Here is a 20,837-nt window from a genome sequence, read left to right on the forward strand (position 1 = left end):
CAAATTGGGGGAAACCGAAAAAAGACGGAAGTGCTTTGCCGAAAAGTTGACCCTATCAGGAAGCATGAAGTGAGGTAATAGGGGATCAGTGTGTGGAAGGTTTGGCCTCATGGACATTAGGCCTTCCCATAGCCTGGCCACAAGCTCTTTCTCAGCTCAATTCGGAGGGCTTTATCGGCACGGAGAACTTAACGTTGCCACAAGACAAATGCAAAAATGAATATCCAGGGAAAAATGACTTCAGACTAATGTTATAGAAAAGTGTACGCATCGTAACTAGGATGGACGATCTCTCTCTACGTGTCTATAATTACCTTACTCTCTTTCTCAAGACATTTATTTATGTATATTCTTTGTTTCTATCTTTCTGAAACTCATATCCTCTTTCTCATCTGCCTCTCATTTTCTCTCTCTCGTTACCCCTTCTCTCCCTCTCTCCTCTGCTCTCTACCCTCTCCTACTCTCCTCTGTCTCTGTCTCACTATCTGTCCCGCTCTGCTGCTCTCTCTCTCTGTCAATCCTGAACACTGACGTTGAACAACCATCTTTTTGTGTGTGTGTGTGTGTGTGTGTGTGTGTGTGTGTGTGTGTGTGTGTGTGTGTGTGTGTGTGTGTGTGTGCGCGTGTGTGCATCTTTGTGTGCATGTTTGTTGACGGTTTAAGCTGTATTAGTGAATTTATTTAATTCATGAAACTTAAATGAAAGGTTGTTCAAATACATATTTTAGAGTATGTAGAAATAATATTATTTGTGTGTTCTCAAATAGCTATACGGTGTGTTTGTGTACGTTTGTTGGTCTTTTATATATGCATACACCATAGCTATTGTCTTTCCAGATTGCCAAAATACACTTCACATCACATTAAAAAATTCCCAAATAACATTTTAAGCTGCTTTGTTATTTAGGGCAAGAGAAGTGTTTAAAATGTAGAAATATATGTGCGTAACCTCATCTTTAAAAACGAACCGGTTTTCTTGTCAGTGAGCTAATATTTTCCATGGCGCGTTAGCCAGGACTGTGCAGGGCTATGGGTGTCCACTCTCCAGGGGGCAGACCAGTAAATCTACCCCACCAACACTGCTTCCCTTGCTAGACATCAACACGCTCCATTGACTGGGAGGTATTTTGTCGTCACCCCTTTCCTATATTAGTTCTATTGAAGTGGTGAAGGTTGAGGAGCCTCCAGGCAGAGATGGAGTAGGCATGGAAGACCTGTCTTTAATCCATTGAACTAGAAGCAGAAGACGGATATTGCAGTTTAAAGTTTGTGACTCTAAACTAAAGGACGTCTGCATGCTAGCAATTTGTGATGCTAGGTTATACTGTGTATTTTATTATTGCACGAATTTCTTAAATGTCATGTATTATTAATAGTGAATGGACTTGATACATGGATAGATTCAATAATCATGCAACGTACTATTTTGTGATATACTCGACTTGAGTTATACTTCTGACTCATGTTCCATATTTATAGAGTTTCTGTGTTTCTCTCTCATCATGTGTGATTAATGGGCTCATTATATGTGACATATGTTAGGCTAATTTAATCCCCCTAACTGCTTGCGTAGTGTGAAGGCTGTATGTGACTCTGCCACAGACTCATCAAAATACTAACCTTAAAAAAAATTGAAATAGGACGGACACATTTACACAGATCAATGAAGGTAACGGATGCATCAATCAACAAATCAGGGGGCAGAGATTGCCATACAACGTGAACTTTCCTTCCTTTATGATGTATCAAATGTCTCGCTCATTTTGGCTGTTTAGAAGTCAGATTGAATAATGACTCATTTTAATTCAATGTAGAAAAACTCAAATTAAACAAAAGCCCTCCTGTCATTACATGAGAAATCTCTAACTCGACAAGTACCTCTTACTTCAAGATATCATCTCTTTTGCTGTTTTCCCCTTCCAGTGTTGACTCACGCCTTACCTACCAGTATCTTAAAAACACAGCAGCTCTGTCATCGGTTGGGCCTTCTCCTATGCACCATTCTATAGTAGTTAGTAGACGTTTTCAAGACAATTTACCTTGCCTTTGCTGTTCTTGAACTTAATAGTAACATAAACCAACTGGAGAACAGCTGCCGACCCTGTTCCAAACCTTTATTCTAACCTTTACCCTTACCCTAATCATGACCTTAACCTTATGTCCTACTGTTATAATAGCAGGCCTGTCGGACAAGTTCCTTCTCAACACTTGGTCAAGTGCGCATGTGCAAAGCAGCCCGCCACTCACACACACACACACAGCACGCATGCACACATACACACACCGCATGCACGCACACACACACACCGCATACACACACACACCACACCGCACACACGAGCACGCACAAACACACACACGCACACACACCGCATTTCAACAAACGTGTCTCGCGATCTTCAGGATACAGCATCCCTATAACACAAAACGAAAACATGTCAATAACACAGTATGGGGAAATATATCTATAGAGTCCACCACAAGACTACACTTTGTTGCTATAATGTAGTATTACTCTCCTCCTTGAGCCACACGAATTGTCTTGCCTTATTGATATCCCCCCCCCCCCCCCTGCCAACTGTTTTAATAGTTTTATTTTACTAATGTGTTGTGTGTAGGCTGTGTGACTGTAGGCTACTGCTGCCTGTCTAGGCGAGGGCACTTGAAAAGGAGATTTTTAATCTCAATAACGTATTTTTCTGGTTAGAAATAAAAAAACATCTTAAACTCTCACGTCAGGTAGCCAATGCACAATCTGCAATCTTGCCCTTGCACCTCCCCCCCTCCCTCTCCCCCACACAAGCCTGTGCTTTATTTCACTGAAGTTAGGATGGTTGCTGCCATAGCTGTGGTTACACTTAGTTTATTTCACTAAGGTGCTTCTGTAAACACATATTTTCAGTTTCAGAAGAAGTTGTTTGTTATTATTATCTTCAACTAACCAATAGAAGTTGCCATGCATTTAAAAAAATGTCAATGCACTTTGAGCCCTGAATAACAGTAAAAGCTATTGAATAATTGATTTGCATGCATATAATACTCCACCTTCCATTGCACAATTACCCCTGTAACCCATAAATTGACTCATTTTATAATGTAATCAAATGCTCACACACTAGCTGCTTTCACACATTTGTGTAAGGCCTGATATTCTCCTGATATTCTCCTGATATTCTCCTGATGGGTCGCATTGGTGAACAACATATCCTGACATTTGTACCCTGAAAATCAGTAAAAGTACACATCATACAATAAATTGCAATACACGAGTTCACAGCTCCACGCGTATATAGAAAATGTTTTTTTATTATTATTGACTATAGTTAGCTGAACATTTGTGTGTTGTGTTCACACAGCAAAATCATTAAGCTTGGATCGGCATCATTCGTACTTTCCAAGTCTGTGCTGAAATGATCTTGAGGTAATAATAGTCTCAAGACAGGTAGACAGTCAAGTTGACTGATACAGACAGACAGACAGACAGACAGACAGACAGACAGACAGACAGACAGACAGACAGACAGACAGAGAGGCTGACAGTGAGTCAGTTGATAAATTATAAGCACACACGCACACACACACACACACACACACACACACACACACACACACACACACACACACACACACACACACACACACACACACACTTATAGCGGCTCTTTTGTGATCAAGGTTGTCTGTGAGACAGCTCTCTAGCCCTGTTGCCACGGTAACAGCTGTTTTTTTTTATCAACAGTAGTCAAAGCTATGTTTCAATCTTATGAACATGATACATTTGTTACAGTTACTTGTTAACCCCTTCTGCTTTTGCCATTTCCCCTTTCTCCATTGTTGTATCCAAGGGTCCTTTTTTTATCTAAATAATATTTATAATGCTATGATAAAGGGAGGATTTCCTTGCCTTCTATTGCAAAAGTTCACCAGGTTAAATGTCTTGCAAGTTTCAACTCTTCAATAAATATTCCGGGGTGATTTTCTTGGTCATGTGTGGGGGATCTGGCAGAGAATGCAGGATTGGGTTTATTGTTACCGTGCAGATGAGTTCTCCTGGGAATACATCCTTAACCCTAAACACTTACATGTGTCAAGGTGCTTAGTGAATTCTTCCTCTTTTCAGACATTCCAACAGGCTACCAGTAGACATGTTGTGAACATGTTGATGTAGGCTGTTTGTGTAGAGTTCGGCAGGTCTCCTTCCACAAACAGATGGTATCAGTGAGTGTGTCTGTTGTACACAAACAGCGGTTAGTTGGTCAGTTGTTTGGAACAAACTGCTGTTTATTAAAAGTCAGAGTACATTAATTATCCATTAATTAACTTTAGAAAATGCAGTAACAAGCATCAACATTGATCATTAGAATAGGGGTTAGGGGCAGTGGGTTAAGTTTAGGGTTAACCCCAAACTTAACCATATTAAATAATGTACAAATGAATAAGTCAACATGAACACTATTTCCTGAGTTAACATGAACACAATTAGTAAACATACAATTAATTAGTAAAGGGTTACTGCACGAGAGTAAACTGTTAATTAATTCATGTTGACTAATGTTATTGTAAAGAAAAAAATTCTTTACAATTACAATTTCTCTCACTCTCAAATACCAAGAACCCATTGCCCTGGTATCTGTATCTATATACGCAAAAGAGGAAACATACTGGGAACTTACAAAGCCAGAGAACAAGCTTTCTACTTTAATATAAAAAATAAGTTACCAGACTTTTTACCAGCAATTTAATCAAACTATACATATACAATAATAATAAATAAATACAATGTTGTATAATGTGATACTTAAGATAAAAGTACATATAGTATTGTATTTTATCTATTATATGTATTATCTACAGCTCTGACCTGACATTTGCTTTCCTAGCTACGATTCAACAGGTCTGGCTTTGGACATGTGCAAAATATCTAAACTGTGAAAGGTAAATAGTGAGGATGACTATATGCAGACCAAATGCCAATGTTTAATTCCTCCAACGTGACGCAGCTCAATCCGGATGGGTTCCAACGGCCTGATACATGGTCTGTTCTCGGCGCGACCTGCCAGCTCATCCCTCAGCTCTGCTGCTGCTGTCTCCAGAGTGAGCTCTGGAAAAAGTGTTACCTCAACTATCGCCGGGGGAATCCAAACGAACGAGAAAGGCAGTTTTACTAAGAAGCACAACTAGAAAACATCCTACTTAGCTCGCTAACCCACTGGAAAGGTTCATTAAGCAGATAAGATAAATTGAACTTTACTACCCCAGACAGGATATTCTAGTGTCACAGCAAATATTTAGCAGTTATACCTATTTGAATGTACAAAAGATAAATCTAATAATCATCCTGTCTGCTAACGACATAAGGACTCAAAACTACGGACCTATCAACTTGAAATCAAACTGAGGGAAATAGCAAAACCCTGAAGGGCTGACTATGGCTCCCCGTCGACGCAACACAAGAGGGTTTACGGACCCATTACGTCCTTGCGGACCCACCTTGCGTCCACCCCAAGGGCCTGATGTGCGCCTCCCAAAGATTGTAACCTTGCATCGAGGCAGCAGCAAGGGCTGTGATTGGTCCGCTCACTAAAACCCGAAGCAGATCCAAACCAGGCTCACGACTGCATCGAAGGGTCTGCGTGGTCCTTGCGTTGTATCGACATGGAAACTTAATCAGCCCTTAAAGGACTTCAAGAGTTTTACCTCGCTCGATGCCAATGTGTTGAGTCGAAGCAGTCACCTCCTTGGTTGGCAACGCTCATTAAGAGAGTTGTCTAAACAAGGGCTTAAATGGTTTGCCTGATGTCACCCAGAGCCAGGCTGATGGATGATGTCCTTCTACCGCAGTGACATCACGTGACTCGTCATCAGCTGAATCGCTGATAGGACAGATCGTGTGGTGTTTATATATTTCCTTCCGCTTGAGAGTTTGTAGCGGGAAAGGTGGGCGACATGTTTAATAATCGGAGGAAGAACAGGGAAAAGCTGGCATACTGCTGTTCCGTCCGTTTACAACAACACCCACACATCAAAGCGATTCAAAGCAGTTGTTTTTAGGATTTGTCATCACTCCGGACAAATACATCCATGTGAAAGTTTGTCTCACCACATGTGTCATCAGGTGGAATTACTAATGACAAAGTATAAAGTTAACTAGAATCGGCCACTTAACACTGTAGATGCCGGGCTTCATGGTGACATAAGGCGTGCGTATGTCCTAAAGATCCCAGAACAAGTGCAGCTTTGTGCCTCGGAGGTCCGGTTACCAGGCAGCATGCTGAGAGGTCAAAGGCCGCCCATAGAGATGGAAGTGGGGTTTACCAGTTTACGTTATTTTACATTGCGTGTCTGGGATCACGTCACATGACAAACATACATGACATATGCACATGTTCACACATGCAACACACATGTGTACGCAGGCCACACACACACACACACACACACACACACACACACACACACACACACACACACACACACACACACACACACACACACACACACACACACACACACACACACACACACACACACACACACACACACGTGCAGGCCTGCAACACAGACGGGCCTACTCACTCCTTTACACGCTCACTTTTTTTGTGTGCACAGTGCCCTCTGGCGGTCAGAGCCAAGTTGCATATTTAGTTCTAGTCTCGCATCAGTTCATATTTAATGTGATTTGCCGTGATACCTCGCGCCCCCCAGTACAGTGCGGACAGCACGGTGTTTTGTATTAGATACGCATTCGCAGACAAGGAATAACCATTGGGAGCCGTCACCTGATCTGTTGTCCATCAGTCAGTCTGGCTAAATGCAGCGAGCGTGTTCAAGTCTCCGCCTTCACCTGGAAACCGGGGAGGTATCCGTTTACGTGTCGCCTCACCTGGTCTATTCAACGGCGTTCTTGCTTGTGACGAATGATACCAGGTGAGGACTCGCAGACCCGGAGCACCCACACACCTGCTGACAGAGCAAAGAGAGAGGGACCCACATCCAGGGAGGTTTAGTGGTGGTTGAGTAACAGTTTAGTTATTTATTTTTGCACTTTCAGTTGACTGTGGACTACCGGAAATATCTGCTTGCTTTTCACTAGCATTCACCGTGCGTGAATTAGACCGTGTTCCCCTCCGGCAAGTAAGTTGCCATTTGTTTTCTTTTGGTTGGCCTCAGTTGGTCAAAAGAAAAAAGAGAGAGAGAGAAAGAGAGTGTGGGAGCAAATGCAAGGAAAAACGGCGGTGATTCGGCGTTTTAACAGCCAATAAAAAGGCCTGTTTTATTTTGTACTATTGCACTTTATATTGTATCCTGCACAAGATGCCTGTCCAAATCCCGGACGACACGGATTTCACTTCTTTCAAAGAACAATGCGAAAACCACGAGGGATGGCTGGCCCGCTACAACAAGGGAGGCGTGACCGTGTGGTGCAGAGCGGAGGAGTGCAACACGGTGCAGAAACTCAAGGCAAGTAGGGTGCATCTCTCCCGGTGCTGCCGCACTCCCCCTCGCTGCACTGCGGCGCTGCTGTGTGCTCCAAACACAACACTGGTAGCCCGGAGTTAGGTAATGGTCCTGGACCCCGGAAGATACAGATACCGAAATCGTCACATCACTAGTTATCATAGAGTAGCCTATCGCTCATACTCATGCTCATTTATTTAGATCTATCGTTCTACTGTATCTATGACTCATCTCGTTGTTTGACATTATTTTCATGGGTTTGTTTCCCCTACAGATGGTTCAGAACTACTCATTCCAAAATACATGAAAGTGTAGGCTATTACATCTCAAATGTCAATGAATAATTGGCATGCCTTCATGTAATACCAAAGCCCGAAGTTGCTTCTTCAATTTGGTAGAAAAAAATTGTTATTAATTTCACAATGATATGTAAGAGATAAGAGACACCATCTCTTGTATTTGTGAACCTGGATGCAGCAAATGTTATTCTAGGTTTTACTTGGTAAAGAACAACAAGTATTAATTGGTTATCAGAATTTAATCAATTCACTTATTGATTGTGATTGTTTTTAACACTAGATGGTAGGTCAGGGCTATTCAACCTCCTTAAAAAGTGGGCCAAAAAGGAAAACCACTGGGGGTTCATGGGCCACACAGAGTAAAACTATGTGAATAAATCGCTACAAATTAATCTTACTTAATGTAGTGTTAACTTAATATATATAATACTACTACATGGAATAAACTTGTCAGACGCATTCCTTCCTTCACTTTTAATCGTATCATTATAAAAGATTTTGTTCCCACATATTTTGGACACGTATTTAGAATTCAACAATGTTGTTTGAATCATCACAAAGGAGAACTACTGTACATATGAGACATTTTGAGCCGGTTAGTGAGAAAGATTGCACTGCCTTGTTTGCCTAGTTTGGCTCATCCTGAGACACTCATGCAGCTTCTCATAGGTCATGGAGCAACGTGCCCTTGTTCTGATGGCATTCATATGAGAAAACCTAGACTCACACGTATCGGTTGAGCCAAACATTGTCAGAATAAGTGATGCCAGTTCCTGATTGTGGGGTACGGATACTGGCTAGTATCACCGGCTACACACAGAAACCTGATTTGCATGCAACTATGTTTCTCCTTTATTATTATTATTTTTTTTTTGCATGCAACCTCTTGCGGGCCAGAAAAAAAGTAAGAGGGGTCGCATTTGGCCCACGGGCCGCTAGTTGAATAGGCCTGTGGTAGGTCATCTCTCTGATGTCATCTTCTTTGCGTTAGGTCATAGATCATCTCTCTGGTGATAGGTCCGGATATTTTGAGATTGAGACTCGGAAGGACTGAACACTGATCTTGCTGTGAAGTAGCCTGACACTTACTTGTCCAAACTTGTGTAATGTTTTAATAGGTGCTTCTAAGCGAGGTATTGCTGCGCAATTTAAAAAGAAGCTGACGCTTCTTGCAGGTTGACGGCAAATAAGTTTCACAATATTACAAAAATAATGAGTACAATAAAAGAGAATTAAGGTAAATAAATCTGCAAATTAGGTAGACTTTAAGGTAGCACCTTATGCTTACGCTATTCTGCTTGCTCAAGGAGTGATCACTAATGCCACTAATGGAAAAGTCAACAACCGAATGTTGGGAACTTACCTCTCGAATATTCCCGACTGACCACACCAGCCAAAATGGGCATTCCAAAAACAAATTCTAGACTAGCTGGCAGCAAGGATTATGCAGAGTAGCCTAGCCTAGCAACTAAAAACACCAAAGGGGCATAGACTAGACTAGCCTACCTCCCCAGCTTGTATTGACCAAGTGACTGTACAGTAATTGACACACCTTGGTAATCCACAATTGCAAAGTACAGATTTATGTTGTACATCAGTTTAATGATGTGGCTGTTAAAAAATAACCAAACAAACCACAAACAGTCTTTACCTCTGTGGTCACACGAGGTCATGGCCAGTGTTCATGTGACCAGGTATGATCGTAGCGAACTCTACCAGTAATATCAGCGGCCATCCTCATCGGTTGGATTCTGTAGTACAGGAACTCTTCAATTCAATTTTATTTGTATAACCCTTAATCACCATTAGAGTGTCAAAGGGCTTAACAGGTCAAATACTGAGGACACCCCCCTTAACCCAAGCCCCCACAAGGGCAAGAAAAACCTCCCTTGAATTAGCAAGGAAGAGGGATCAATAGTAGGGGGGATCCCTTCTTCCAGGGATGGTCAGGAGTGCAATGGGTGCCATAATTGACATACAGGTAAATACATGCACATCAGATTAAATTGGTGATGTGGTGCTGGCCGGTTAACCATGAGGAGAGTCCAGGCATCCAGTCCAGTCACCGCAACGCACTAGAACAGCGATCAACAATAGTCTAAACCGCAGGCAAACACACACACACACACACACACATAATCCCTGACTCACAAACACAGAGCGTAAAAGGGTTAGGGTAAGGTCAGGGATGTGGCTAGCTGGACATATGATGCGGGCCCAGAGGGTAAAGGTTGAAACTCATTAAAGTCAGTGCAAGGTAAAAGTCGTCATGTTTCATTCACAGGAATGGCCAAGGCATCCAGCTACCTGTATTTGGTCTAGCGTTTCTTTGTCTTTGAATAATATATATCATAATTTATGGCATCATCGACACGTACCAACTGAGACTCTGCTAATAGAATAAGCAAAATCTGAATCGACTGGATGCATGACGTGTCACGTACAGCCCACATTATGCAAGGCCCATGCTGGAGGTAATGCGTTGGGAAAGATAGTGTAATAGCTAGGGATGGGAGATTATCTCCCAAGTGAAGGGTACTGGGTATATCCCCATTGTCTAGAAGAGCCTGCCTCTTTGGTCCAAGATACCCTAACTCTGCTCCTTAATTGCGTGTCTGAATTCCCTGTAGGTCGCTTTGGATAAAAGCGTCTGGTAAAGGGCATCTATTGTTGTTATTGTAGATAATGGAGGCTGTAAGCCAAGGTTGGGCTTGTGAAAAGGATGAGCTCTTAATGCCTCAAGTTGGCTGGAATCATACCCCCCATCTTGACTTAGTTTTTTATATAAGTGCCATCAAGACATCCTTGAGAAATAAGATTTTATGCAGGGGGTGGTCAATCTACAGAAATGAGGAGGGCTTTTATGCAGCAACATATGCTAGCCTAGCAGCAAAGAACACCACAGACTAGCCTAGCCTAGCAACAAAGAACACCAAAAGAGCACAGACTAGCCTCACTAGGCACCAAATGACACCAAAGTAGCAGAGCCTAGCAACAAAGCACACCAAAGGAACACAGATTAGCCTAATCTATTTAAGCATCACATAGCACTAATGGAACACAGACTAGCCTTTCAGAAAGGAGCAGCAACGGTACAGACTAGCCTAGCCTTGCATTAATGGATACCATAGCGACACGGGTTATTCTAGCCTTGCATCATAGAGCACCATTGGCACACAGTCTCGCCTAGCCTGGCTTGGCTAGCCGAGAGCACCGACACAGCCTAGCTTACCAGTGGTGACCTCCATGACAATGGAGCCTAGCCAGCCTAACGGCCCAGAACATCACAAAAGCACAGAACATAGAAACACAGATTAGCTCAGCCTGACGGTGATGAACACAACAAGAACACTAGCATAGCCATGTTAAACGCCTCCGGTCTCTCCAGGAGTCTGCATGCCACGGATGAACACATCAGCTTGCTGAAAGATTCAGGTGGAAAAGAGGATGGTCACTAGTGAGCGGGAACTTGAGTACCGATGGTGTTGCTGAACCTCAGGTAGCCCTGCCAAGTTCTCTTCAAAGTAGGTTTTCTTACGTTACTCAGTTCCCAGAAAAACACTGCCATGGCATATTCAGATTACTTCATTGATCCGGGGTGACATGGTTGCTGGTGCTGAACTAAACTTCTGTGGTCCCTTAAAGTCTCCCATTAACATTCGACATAATGAAAGCTGAAGAAAAATATATCCATGTATCTAAAGCCAAAGTACAGATATATCGCCGCCCCCTGATATTCTGGTTGTACTGGTTTAGCTCAGTGTTGGTTACACCAATAATGTCTGCAGTATCCAAAACAACCTAATTTTCAAACATGGATGTTTCTGTCTTAATGTGATATTCTGGGAAAATGTTGGCCCGTAGACCTATTATGTTCAGTTCCCTTAAGACAGGGCCAAGATAATGAGGAGGATTTTAGGAACGGGTTGAATAATTTAGTTGGTCTTACAGGAGCAGCCAGGCGCATCTTCTCATACATTAAATATTAAATGTTCGGCAGGTGGTGACGACATACGACATACAGACGATAAGAGGGAGACAGTGCAGGGAGATGTGCAGGTTGTTGGTGTCATTGAACGCTGACAGCTGGATGTGATGGAGGTTCTTTTTTTGCCTTAAAAAAAAAAAGTAGAAGTTTACATCTTCTGAGTTTCGGTTAAGGCTTGGGTTTAGACATACACAACGTTCCATTCTTGTAGTGCTCCGTATCTTTAGAGAATATCATTATTTCGCGATGTAATTCCATACTAATAATAAAAAATAACATAATAATTCCCATAACTCCTGTATCACATTAACTATGATGTGAGTGTCCTTGCAAAATGGCTTTAGAGCTGACTCCTTTTTATTTTTGAGAGGCAGAGAGGTGGATTCATTAATGTTTAAGGGGGTGCAGGAGAAGCGTGCTGATTGAGTTACACGCGGCCTGTCTTTGCTAGGTTAGCCGGCTACAGTGTCTGATATCTGCTGCTCAGGCCAGGGTACAGTAGGACACCGAATCGACCCTCAGATTACAACAGTGGAAAAGTGTTACAACCTACTTCTTCCATCCACTTGAATTCCCCCCTCCCCCCCCCCCCCTTTCACCAGAGTTTCTACTTGAAATAAGCAGAATGAGGTCCTAAGTAGAAACCATTTGTGTTGTTTGTTAAGATAAACACTGTGTTGTGTTTAGTTTTACTGAGACTATATCCCTGTTCCCTGCCATAGTTCAAAACACATTGTTAAACAAATTGGGGGGGGGGACTGCAATTGTCCAAAACTTTGACTCTCAGTATTTAAACAGGTTTGTTTAAAGGAGACATACTATGGTGTTTTCCCAACAAGTAAACATTGTATATGAGTTCCAGAAAACATGTTTTTGAAGCTGTTTGCTGGAAATAGCTTTTAGGAAAAAAAATCGTCGCTATTTCCCTCTGTTTCAGTCCCTTCAGAATGCGCTGTTTCTGGTGTCTGTAGCTTTAATGCAAATGAGCTGCTGCCAATTGACCAATGAGCTGTCAGACTGAACCACAGCATGGAGGAGAAGGGATTGCTGTGTTTGCGGACTCCTGGAGCTCTATATCTATATAATATAATATAATATAATAACATTATTTATTGGTATTTATATAATATTCCTATATCTAAAATCACGGCCAAAAGCTATGCGCGTCTCAGATGATAGCTGAACTCCGGGAGCTGAACTGTCTGGCGGGGGGAGCTCGGTGGCAGTCCGGCAGAAAAAGGGATTGTGCTCCCGGAGCTGAGCTGCCGGGCTGCTGCCGAGTTCCCCCCACCAGAGCTGCTCGTCCGCTGGTCCACAGAATCGTAGCTGTGCTCTGATTGGAGGGGAGTGGGGAAGTGGGAGGTAATATTCAACTGTGCCCCCTTTCTACGTAAGAGGGGGCACCGAAGCTGACTCGCTCGTTTGGTAACTGTAGGCGGGGTACTTTTAGAAATGCATATCTCACTCAAAAAATCATGAACAGACTTTTTCAAAGTTTTTATGAGTGTGGGGGCCAAAGACCCAAAACTACACCCCACATCCCAGAAAGAGTGTTGTTTTCATAATATGTCCTCTTTAAGATATTGAAAATTGCTGCCTGGCTCCTGAAATATATTTATTCCTTCCTCTATTGTTGTTTTCTCTCTCCCTGTCACTCTCTGTCTCTTTCTCTCTCTCTCATATCATTAATAAGTAACTCTGATTAAGCATTATTAACCCTGCTTGAACTGACGTCAGACTGATGAATTGCTCACAGGAGATACCGTGCTGCTTGGCTTTAACACGTCTGCACATAATTACCCGTTATATTGTTGTAGACCGTCTGCGTCAAGCGGCCTCTGCCTCATCATGAAGAAATGGACTCCAGTGCTGAATCGCCGCTGCTGAATACTGCTCCGTTTTCCCCTCTGTTTTGTTCATTTGGCCGACTAAGGTTTTATCCAAAGCGACTTATAAGCAAGGCTGATCAATTATAAGCATGCCATCATGATTGGAGTCGTTACACAGATAACATACTTCTTGCATTACCTAGACGTAAAAACACAACCTAAAGAACTGCAGAGGAGCTATAAGAATCGGAATTAATTTTATTAATCTGTTTGTGTTTCTTGTTCTCATGAGTAGTGAAGCCTTGAAGTAGAATCAGTGTTTTAAAGGCCTCTCTCTCTGCACGGGTTTCAGATGCGGATCACGTGTAAGGACGTGCGGGCGGATACGGTGTATGACGTCCTCCATGACACCAGCTACCGCAAGAAGTGGGACACCAACATGATTGACACCTACGATATCGGACGACTCACCGTCAATGCAGACGTTGGCTACTACTCCTGTAAGACTCGCCATTTCTTTACAAAGTATTCTGTTGCCTTTTGTTTCTGGGGCGGTTGATGTGTACTTTGTTAACCACTCTTGCTAGGGGTTTACTTGACTGGTTGTTTGAAAGCATTTACACTGTAAAGATGTAGTTTGTTTCCCCGTCTGGCCTGTTAGGATTCAGGGCAGTTTGGAAAACAGCTAGCAAGTATTCAGAGTTACATAAAGGGAGTTGTGTACTTTAAGGGTGTGGAGGGAGAGCAAGAGAGAAATATCCAAAACAAACAGACAAACATAAGTCCATTGGAAACTGAGTGTGTGTGCCTGCATGCAGGCGTGTTGTGTAAACCAGAAAGTGCATTGTAGGCCAAATCCCTGTTTGATGTAGGACAGTCTTATGCAGACAGAATCTGTCTCACAGAATATGAAATATAATCTAGTGTGACAAGAGGAATCAAGTGTTGATAAGACGTCTAGTGTATATTAATATCCAAAACAAAAACATGTTATGTCAACTTAATAGAGGGGAACGTACAGATGTACCGGACAATTTCAATCCCTCCATTGGGTTGTAACAACATCATCCATTTGTATAACAGTATTTCTTGGCAGCAGGGGACAGGTACGCAGTCTGAGGGTAGGGAGAAAGGGACGTGGCATATCTCTATGTGGGATCTGGAGACCTTTGTTCATGATTTTATATTGTGTATCTCGAGGAGTTCCAACACGACAAACAAAGAAACCGTTCTGGAAATCATAATAACGCGGTCAACCCCTCGCTAACACAACCAACAGGAAACAGGAAAAGGAACCCCTCTGGGGTCCTGAAACTCTACCCCGGACTCCTCTCCACAAACCTCCCACTGCTTACCTGTTGACTAGCGGACAAACGCTATGAACTCTGGGTAAAAGGGAAACCTAGGGATGGCGTGGAGACCTGAGCGACCAGTTTAAAATGGGACAATATGGAAGGCTGGCCTGACATTGTTTACACTGCGCTTCATTACAGTTTTGTCTAATGGGATGCTATTCTTGTGACCTATGTATGCTTTTTTTTTAAGCGGAACACAACAAACTAATGATAGATATCTGCATTGTTAATACTAGCACATTTTCCTAGAACCTTTTGGATGAAACGTCCTAGCCACTAAACTATCCTGATCCCATCCTGCCATAATTATATTGATCTAATGTTAATTGATTATAAATGGTAACTCTCAGGGTAAGATGGTTCGATTCCAACTGTTTGGAATCATCCATGATTCCAAAACAGATTCATCCATGCTTACAACTTAATATACGCAAAAAGTGTCATATTTACATGTGATTAGCAATCACATGCAAATATAACTATTGGGAGTTGACCTAAACAAGGCATAATCTCACTGTGTCTTGTGTTTTTCACTCCTGTGTGTTCAGGGAAGTGTCCGAGTCCACTGAAGAACCGAGACTTTGTAACCATGAGATCCTGGTTACCACTCGGCAACGACTACCTCATAATCAACTACTCTGTCAAACACCCCGTACGTCTTTCCTTCTCTACCTCTGTCCTTATTGCCTGTTGAATCTTTAATGTCGGATGATCAAGACAAGCGGAGAAGCTTGGGAAGCATGTTTCGGGCTCCTATGTTTATTTTTACCTGTGCGGGAATACTTTTTTCTAATTTCTTATATTTGCCCGGCAAACAGTGGCAGGCTTTAATTTGTTCACGGCAGTGTTAACAATGTAGACACTGACTGCTGGTTTCGGAGCAATGGGACATGTATAGGGAACTTGGTTTGTAGTAGAACCAATTGTGCAATTTAAACTCCAGGGTCCACTCCTTTCCTCTCCTCGTCTTGTCTACTCTGTTCAATTCTACGCCACTTGGTTCTACTTTACTCGGATCTACTCAACTTTTCTCCTCTACTCTTCTTTTCTTTCGTACTTTACTCTCTTCTTCTCAACTTCCTTGTCTCTTCTTTCTTTGTGTCTACTTCTGTGCACTTCAACGTTCATTGATCACTTTAATTATAGATCATTATGGGCACTTACTAGAAATGTGTTTTAATTAAAGAATGCAATTCACATTTTGTATTCAAAAGAAAGCAGTGTATATTTTTTACATTGTTTGTAGAGTTTTACATTGGGGGGAGGGTAAGTCAAATAATGTGCTAGGCCAAAGGAATGATGTTGGAGACTGCAGCTGCTACGGAGTTGTGTGTTAAAGAACACGAACCGTTCCACTCCTTACAGCAACACCCTCCCAAGAAGGACTACGTCAGAGCAGTCTCGCTGCTCACCGGCTACCTGATCCAGTCCAACGGGCCAAGTAGCTGCACTCTCTACTACCTGACCCAGGTAGACCCCAAAGGTGAGGTCACCCTGTACCCACTGACCGTGGTAGACCTGTGAGGTGAGGTCACGCCTGCTCACACGAGGCAGAGGTGAATGCTTACTTGTTTTATCTTTAGGTTATATTTGGCGGCGTGAACGCAGACGCAGAGAAAGGGTATCTGAGATAGCAAACTACTTGACTGAGCTCCAGCAGTAGACACTGTTTTGAGAACACAGCAGCACATTGTGAGTGTACATGGAGGGCTTCCCGCCGCTTTTACATAAGAGCAGTGCAAAGTAATGCAGTAAACGCACGCTGGGACGCAGTGCCTTGTGTGCCAGCGGCCGCGCATTCGGGGGGCGCTCCGTGCTGAGAGACAGGAAGTCTTTGAAGCGCCAGCTCCCTCGCTGGGAGATGAATGTTTTATCCAAATCTGCAGACATCAGCACATTTCCCACCTCGCTCCCAGCTATCTGTCCTGGGTCATTATTATCTGCCGTCTACCATTAGCATATGGAGAATATTAGCTGCTGTGTGCTTTTGTGTGTGCATGTGTTGTAGTATGAATAGGTCTAGTGTTTTTGTCTTGACCATATGTGTGTTGTCTTGGAGAGCAGGATGTGTGTTTTGCATGAACCATCTGTAATAATGTGTCAGTTTAGTTTGTGTGTGTACACGTGCCCGTTTCTATATTCATTCTGTATTTATGTGTTTTTGTGATAGATGGGAGAGGTGTGTGTGTGTGTGTGTGTGTGTGTGTGTGTGTGTGTGTGTGTGTGTGTGTGTGTGTGTGTGTGTGTGTGTGTGTGTGTGTGTGTGTGTGTGTGTGTGTGTGTGTGTGTGTGTGTGTGTGTTCAGTGAAGCCAGTTGTGCTTTGAACCACTCCTGAGTCTATCAACAATCAGAATGTCAACTCATGCCCTGTGTGTGTGTGTTTTAACCGATGTGTTCTCTTGGTGTGTACGTAGGATCCCTGCCCAAGTGGGTGGTCAACAGGGCGTCCCAGTTTGTCGCTCCGAAGGTAACATCCATCTAACACGGCTATGATGTGCCTCCACTGTATTATATTATCTATACATGAGTTACCACAATCCCAATATTTATTGTTATTTACAAACTCTATTGCTATGTTATCTTGGTAAATCATAGATTACCAAGTGATTGGTGAGGCCAATTAAATAAATAAATCTTGTTCTTTGTTTGAGAACATAAATCATTTAAAACAAAAGCCCAAGCAGAAAATCCAGGATGACCTAGTGTCGTCAGAATCATAGAGGCAGAGAATCTAGAATGATCTCAACCAATCAGAAACTCGTCATAGAAGCAGAAAATCAATCTTAAAGGTTGGGTATGGAATTCTCTTGTTTGTCCATTTTTGCAAAATTACTTTAAATCCTTATCATAACACACTTACAGCCACTGAGTTAGAAGTACTGCCATGAAAACTAAATGAGTCAATCATCTGTGGAACGGCAGGGCTCGAAAAACTCCAGCCAATGATTTCCAGAACCACCGAGTGGCATTGGACAGTAAGTACGTCAATCAAACGGTCGTACTGCACTCCTCCTCCCCCCGCGCTAACTAGCTAATGGCTCGCTCTCGCGCATCTGTGTTCACTTGTGCATGATTGCGCGTCCATGTACTTGGAATGGGTGGAGTCTCAGAGTCAGCGTTGAAGGAGAGGGGGTAGGACCATTCGAGTTGTTTATTTTCAAATAATAAGTAATCCAGACAGATCTATTCAGGTGGAGCCTGCAAAAATAGCAGTTGCTACATTCTCGACTAACTGAACCCCTCTCCATCCCTCATGAACACCCACCCAACCACACCCCTCCCTCCTCCCGCTCCACCCAGGCCATGAAGAAGATCTACAAGGCGTCCCTGAAGTACCCCGAGTGGAAGCGGAAGCACAACCCCGGCCTGAAGCCCTGGATGTATCCCGAGCAGAACACCCTGCCCTGCGTCAGCGTGGCCGACCTGACGCTGCAGCGCGCAGACTCCCTGGAGAACATCGACGAGAGCAGCCTCAACGAGGAGAAGGCTCACCACAGCGAGGAAGAGGACTGAGAGGAGGAGGAGGAGGCTCACCACAGCGAGGAAGAGGACTGAGAGGAGGAGGAGGAGGAGGATCACCACAGCGAGGAGGAGGTGGAGGAGGAGGCTCACCACAGCCAGGAAGAGGAGGAGGAAGAGGACTGAGGAGGACTGAGGAGGAGGCGGGAAGCTGCTGTTGTTTTCGTTAGCGATCGTTCCCCTTGCTTTCGCAATCTGTTCTGAGTGACAGATTTTCTGAGAATAGGATTTGAGTGTTTGGCCCACTGACTAAGCGTCTGTCTGACTAGTCTTGTGTGACTAGTCTGTCTTGACGGATTTCTGTCTGTCTGACTGACTTCCAGTCTGTCTTTCTGATAGTCCATCAGGATGACATGATTGTGTGTCTGTCCGTCTATCTCGGTCTAATCTTTCTGTCTGTCAATTAAGTTTATTTTCTTCTCTTTGCAAGTTGAGGAGGGAGGGAGGAAGAGAGAGTGAGAAATAAACATGACCTCTGCATGTATACAACATTTCAGACAGATGTGAATGCATGTTGATTCGGTTCCTCTGAGTGTGAAATGCTGCTAACTTCCAGGAACATTCTGTAATACTCATTTATTTTGTCTGACCGTTTAACTGAAACTAGTTTTTTTCCTATCAAGCCTCAGCAAGATTGTTTTTTCCTTCTATTTGAGTATGTAAATATGATATTATATATGATATTTAGTTTCCTTATGCAGTGAGATAATTATATAATAAATAAACTATCAGTTTCTTAATATGCAGTGCCCTCTAGTGGTGAAGTTATGTAACTCCGTGCATGATTGCCTTAGAAGTGGAATGGGATGTGCACTATAACATAGGGGCTTAAAAGCTACCCTTCGCGCTTGTGCGACTGATTTTCAGGGTGTACTTGGATTGGTTAATAGATTGTGTAATTTGTTTGTATATGATTACAGTAAGCAAAATACTTGAACTCGCCTACGGGGCAGACTACAGTATCCAAAACAGACGACAGAAGGCTTCTACAAGATAGCGTGAATGACATGTACAGAGAATGGTAACACAGCAAATCTCAGGGGATGGGGAACAACGGGCAATCCCGTTGTTGATGTAAAGACGTTTCCCCGTTTGTCAATAAACCTATTTTTCTGTCTCATAATCAAATTCTGTCTTATTCTTTGGGTGGTTATATAGGCCTATATTTATACAAAATGACACAGTTGGTGTAAGCCTATATAGCAATAACATGACATGGCGTTTTCCATTCATATCTAAAATAGGAATACATTTCACCATTGCAGTGTAGGCCTACTAAAACTCCTACTTGAATAGTGAGCTTGTTTTTCCCCTACGGCGTTGAGGGAATAGTTTATGTATCCTCCTTTCCTACGTAGAAACACAGCTGTTGTCCAAACCCACTCCAATCTGTATTGTCTCAGCCGCTTCCGGTTTCCCGTCTGCATCACTGAGATTGTCGTTGGGCCCACAAAGAGGAAACTCAACCGTTGTCCAACTTCTCCCACTAGAGTCTCATTCAGGCCCCCGGTGCGTCCGTGCTTGTGTGTTCTGCGTGGCCTATGACCGTTGTCAACGTTAGGGTCGGCGCGCCCTGGCAGGCCTCATAAGGCACTGAAAGCCCGCTGAAAGCTGCTTGGTTAGTGTGTGTGGGGAAATAATGGTGAACCATTTTATCGACAAACAGAATTTTACAATAATTGTATTTACATAGACTTATGATGAAACTTTATTTTAATCTTCTGGGGTTTCGGGCTAGATAAATGTTCAACACGTGGTTTATTTATGGAGGTAGATTTGTGTCTTTATTATGCAATCAAACAGAATAGGTTTGAGAGCAAAACTTTCCACACTGCAATCCAAAAATTTGATTTGAGAGCAAAACTATCGACACTGCAATCAAAAAATGTTTTATTGCAAGTAAAATAAATGTGATAAAAATCCCAAACTTTTGTTTGCGAATCCAAAACTTTTGCCCTGTGAATCCAAAAGCTTTGCTTGCTGTTGAGCTGAATCTCGTGGGCGGGACCTACGCCGAAAGATGTAAGACACGTCTCTATTGGCCAGTCTCGATCGGAGTGACAGCTTGGCAACATCCACCGTTAGTAACGAGAGAGTTTGGAAGTCCATGATGAGACAGAGCGGGACTCGGGAGCTGAGAGGACAGAAAATCAATGCGCAGGTATGTCTTCCGTCATAGTAATAGCAAGAATGTTATGTTTGAACTGGTGCACGTAGATTGCTTTTGTTTAACGATCTGGGGATGTTATTCAGATATACATTGTAAACGTCACTCTAGAGGTGGGTCATGAAGCGTCTGACGAATCCAGGTAAAATCCAGTCTCTATTGGTATGGGCGGGATGGTAAATAAACCACGCCCACAAATACTGACAAATTATAGCCACAAT

The 20,837-nt window shown here is 43.0% G+C and overlaps 1 protein-coding gene across 4 annotated transcripts; it reads left to right on the forward strand.

Moving 5' to 3' along the window:
- The first annotated feature begins 6,655 nt into the window (after positions 1-6,655).
- On the forward strand, positions 6,656-19,572 carry stard15 (StAR-related lipid transfer (START) domain containing 15). Of its 4 annotated transcripts, XM_030369201.1 has the most exons (8): positions 6,656-6,927; positions 7,052-7,134; positions 7,315-7,461; positions 13,927-14,074; positions 15,478-15,581; positions 16,295-16,412; positions 17,345-17,397; positions 18,231-19,572. In XM_030369201.1, exons 1-8 carry the CDS (start codon positions 6,918-6,920, stop codon positions 18,441-18,443), a joined length of 876 nt encoding a protein of 291 aa, XP_030225061.1. In that variant the 5' UTR covers positions 6,656-6,917; the 3' UTR covers positions 18,444-19,572. The 4 variants fall into 4 exon arrangements, with proteins under 4 accessions (XP_030225061.1, XP_030225062.1, XP_030225063.1 ...); XM_030369202.1 differs by having other exon boundaries at positions 7,052-7,461; XM_030369203.1 differs by having other exon boundaries at positions 6,663-7,134; positions 7,361-7,461.
- The last annotated feature ends 1,265 nt before the right edge of the window (positions 19,573-20,837 follow it).

The sequence above is a fragment of the Gadus morhua genome, chromosome 10, assembly GCF_902167405.1.
Source record: "Gadus morhua chromosome 10, gadMor3.0, whole genome shotgun sequence".
Lineage (NCBI taxonomy): Eukaryota > Metazoa > Chordata > Actinopteri > Gadiformes > Gadidae > Gadus > Gadus morhua.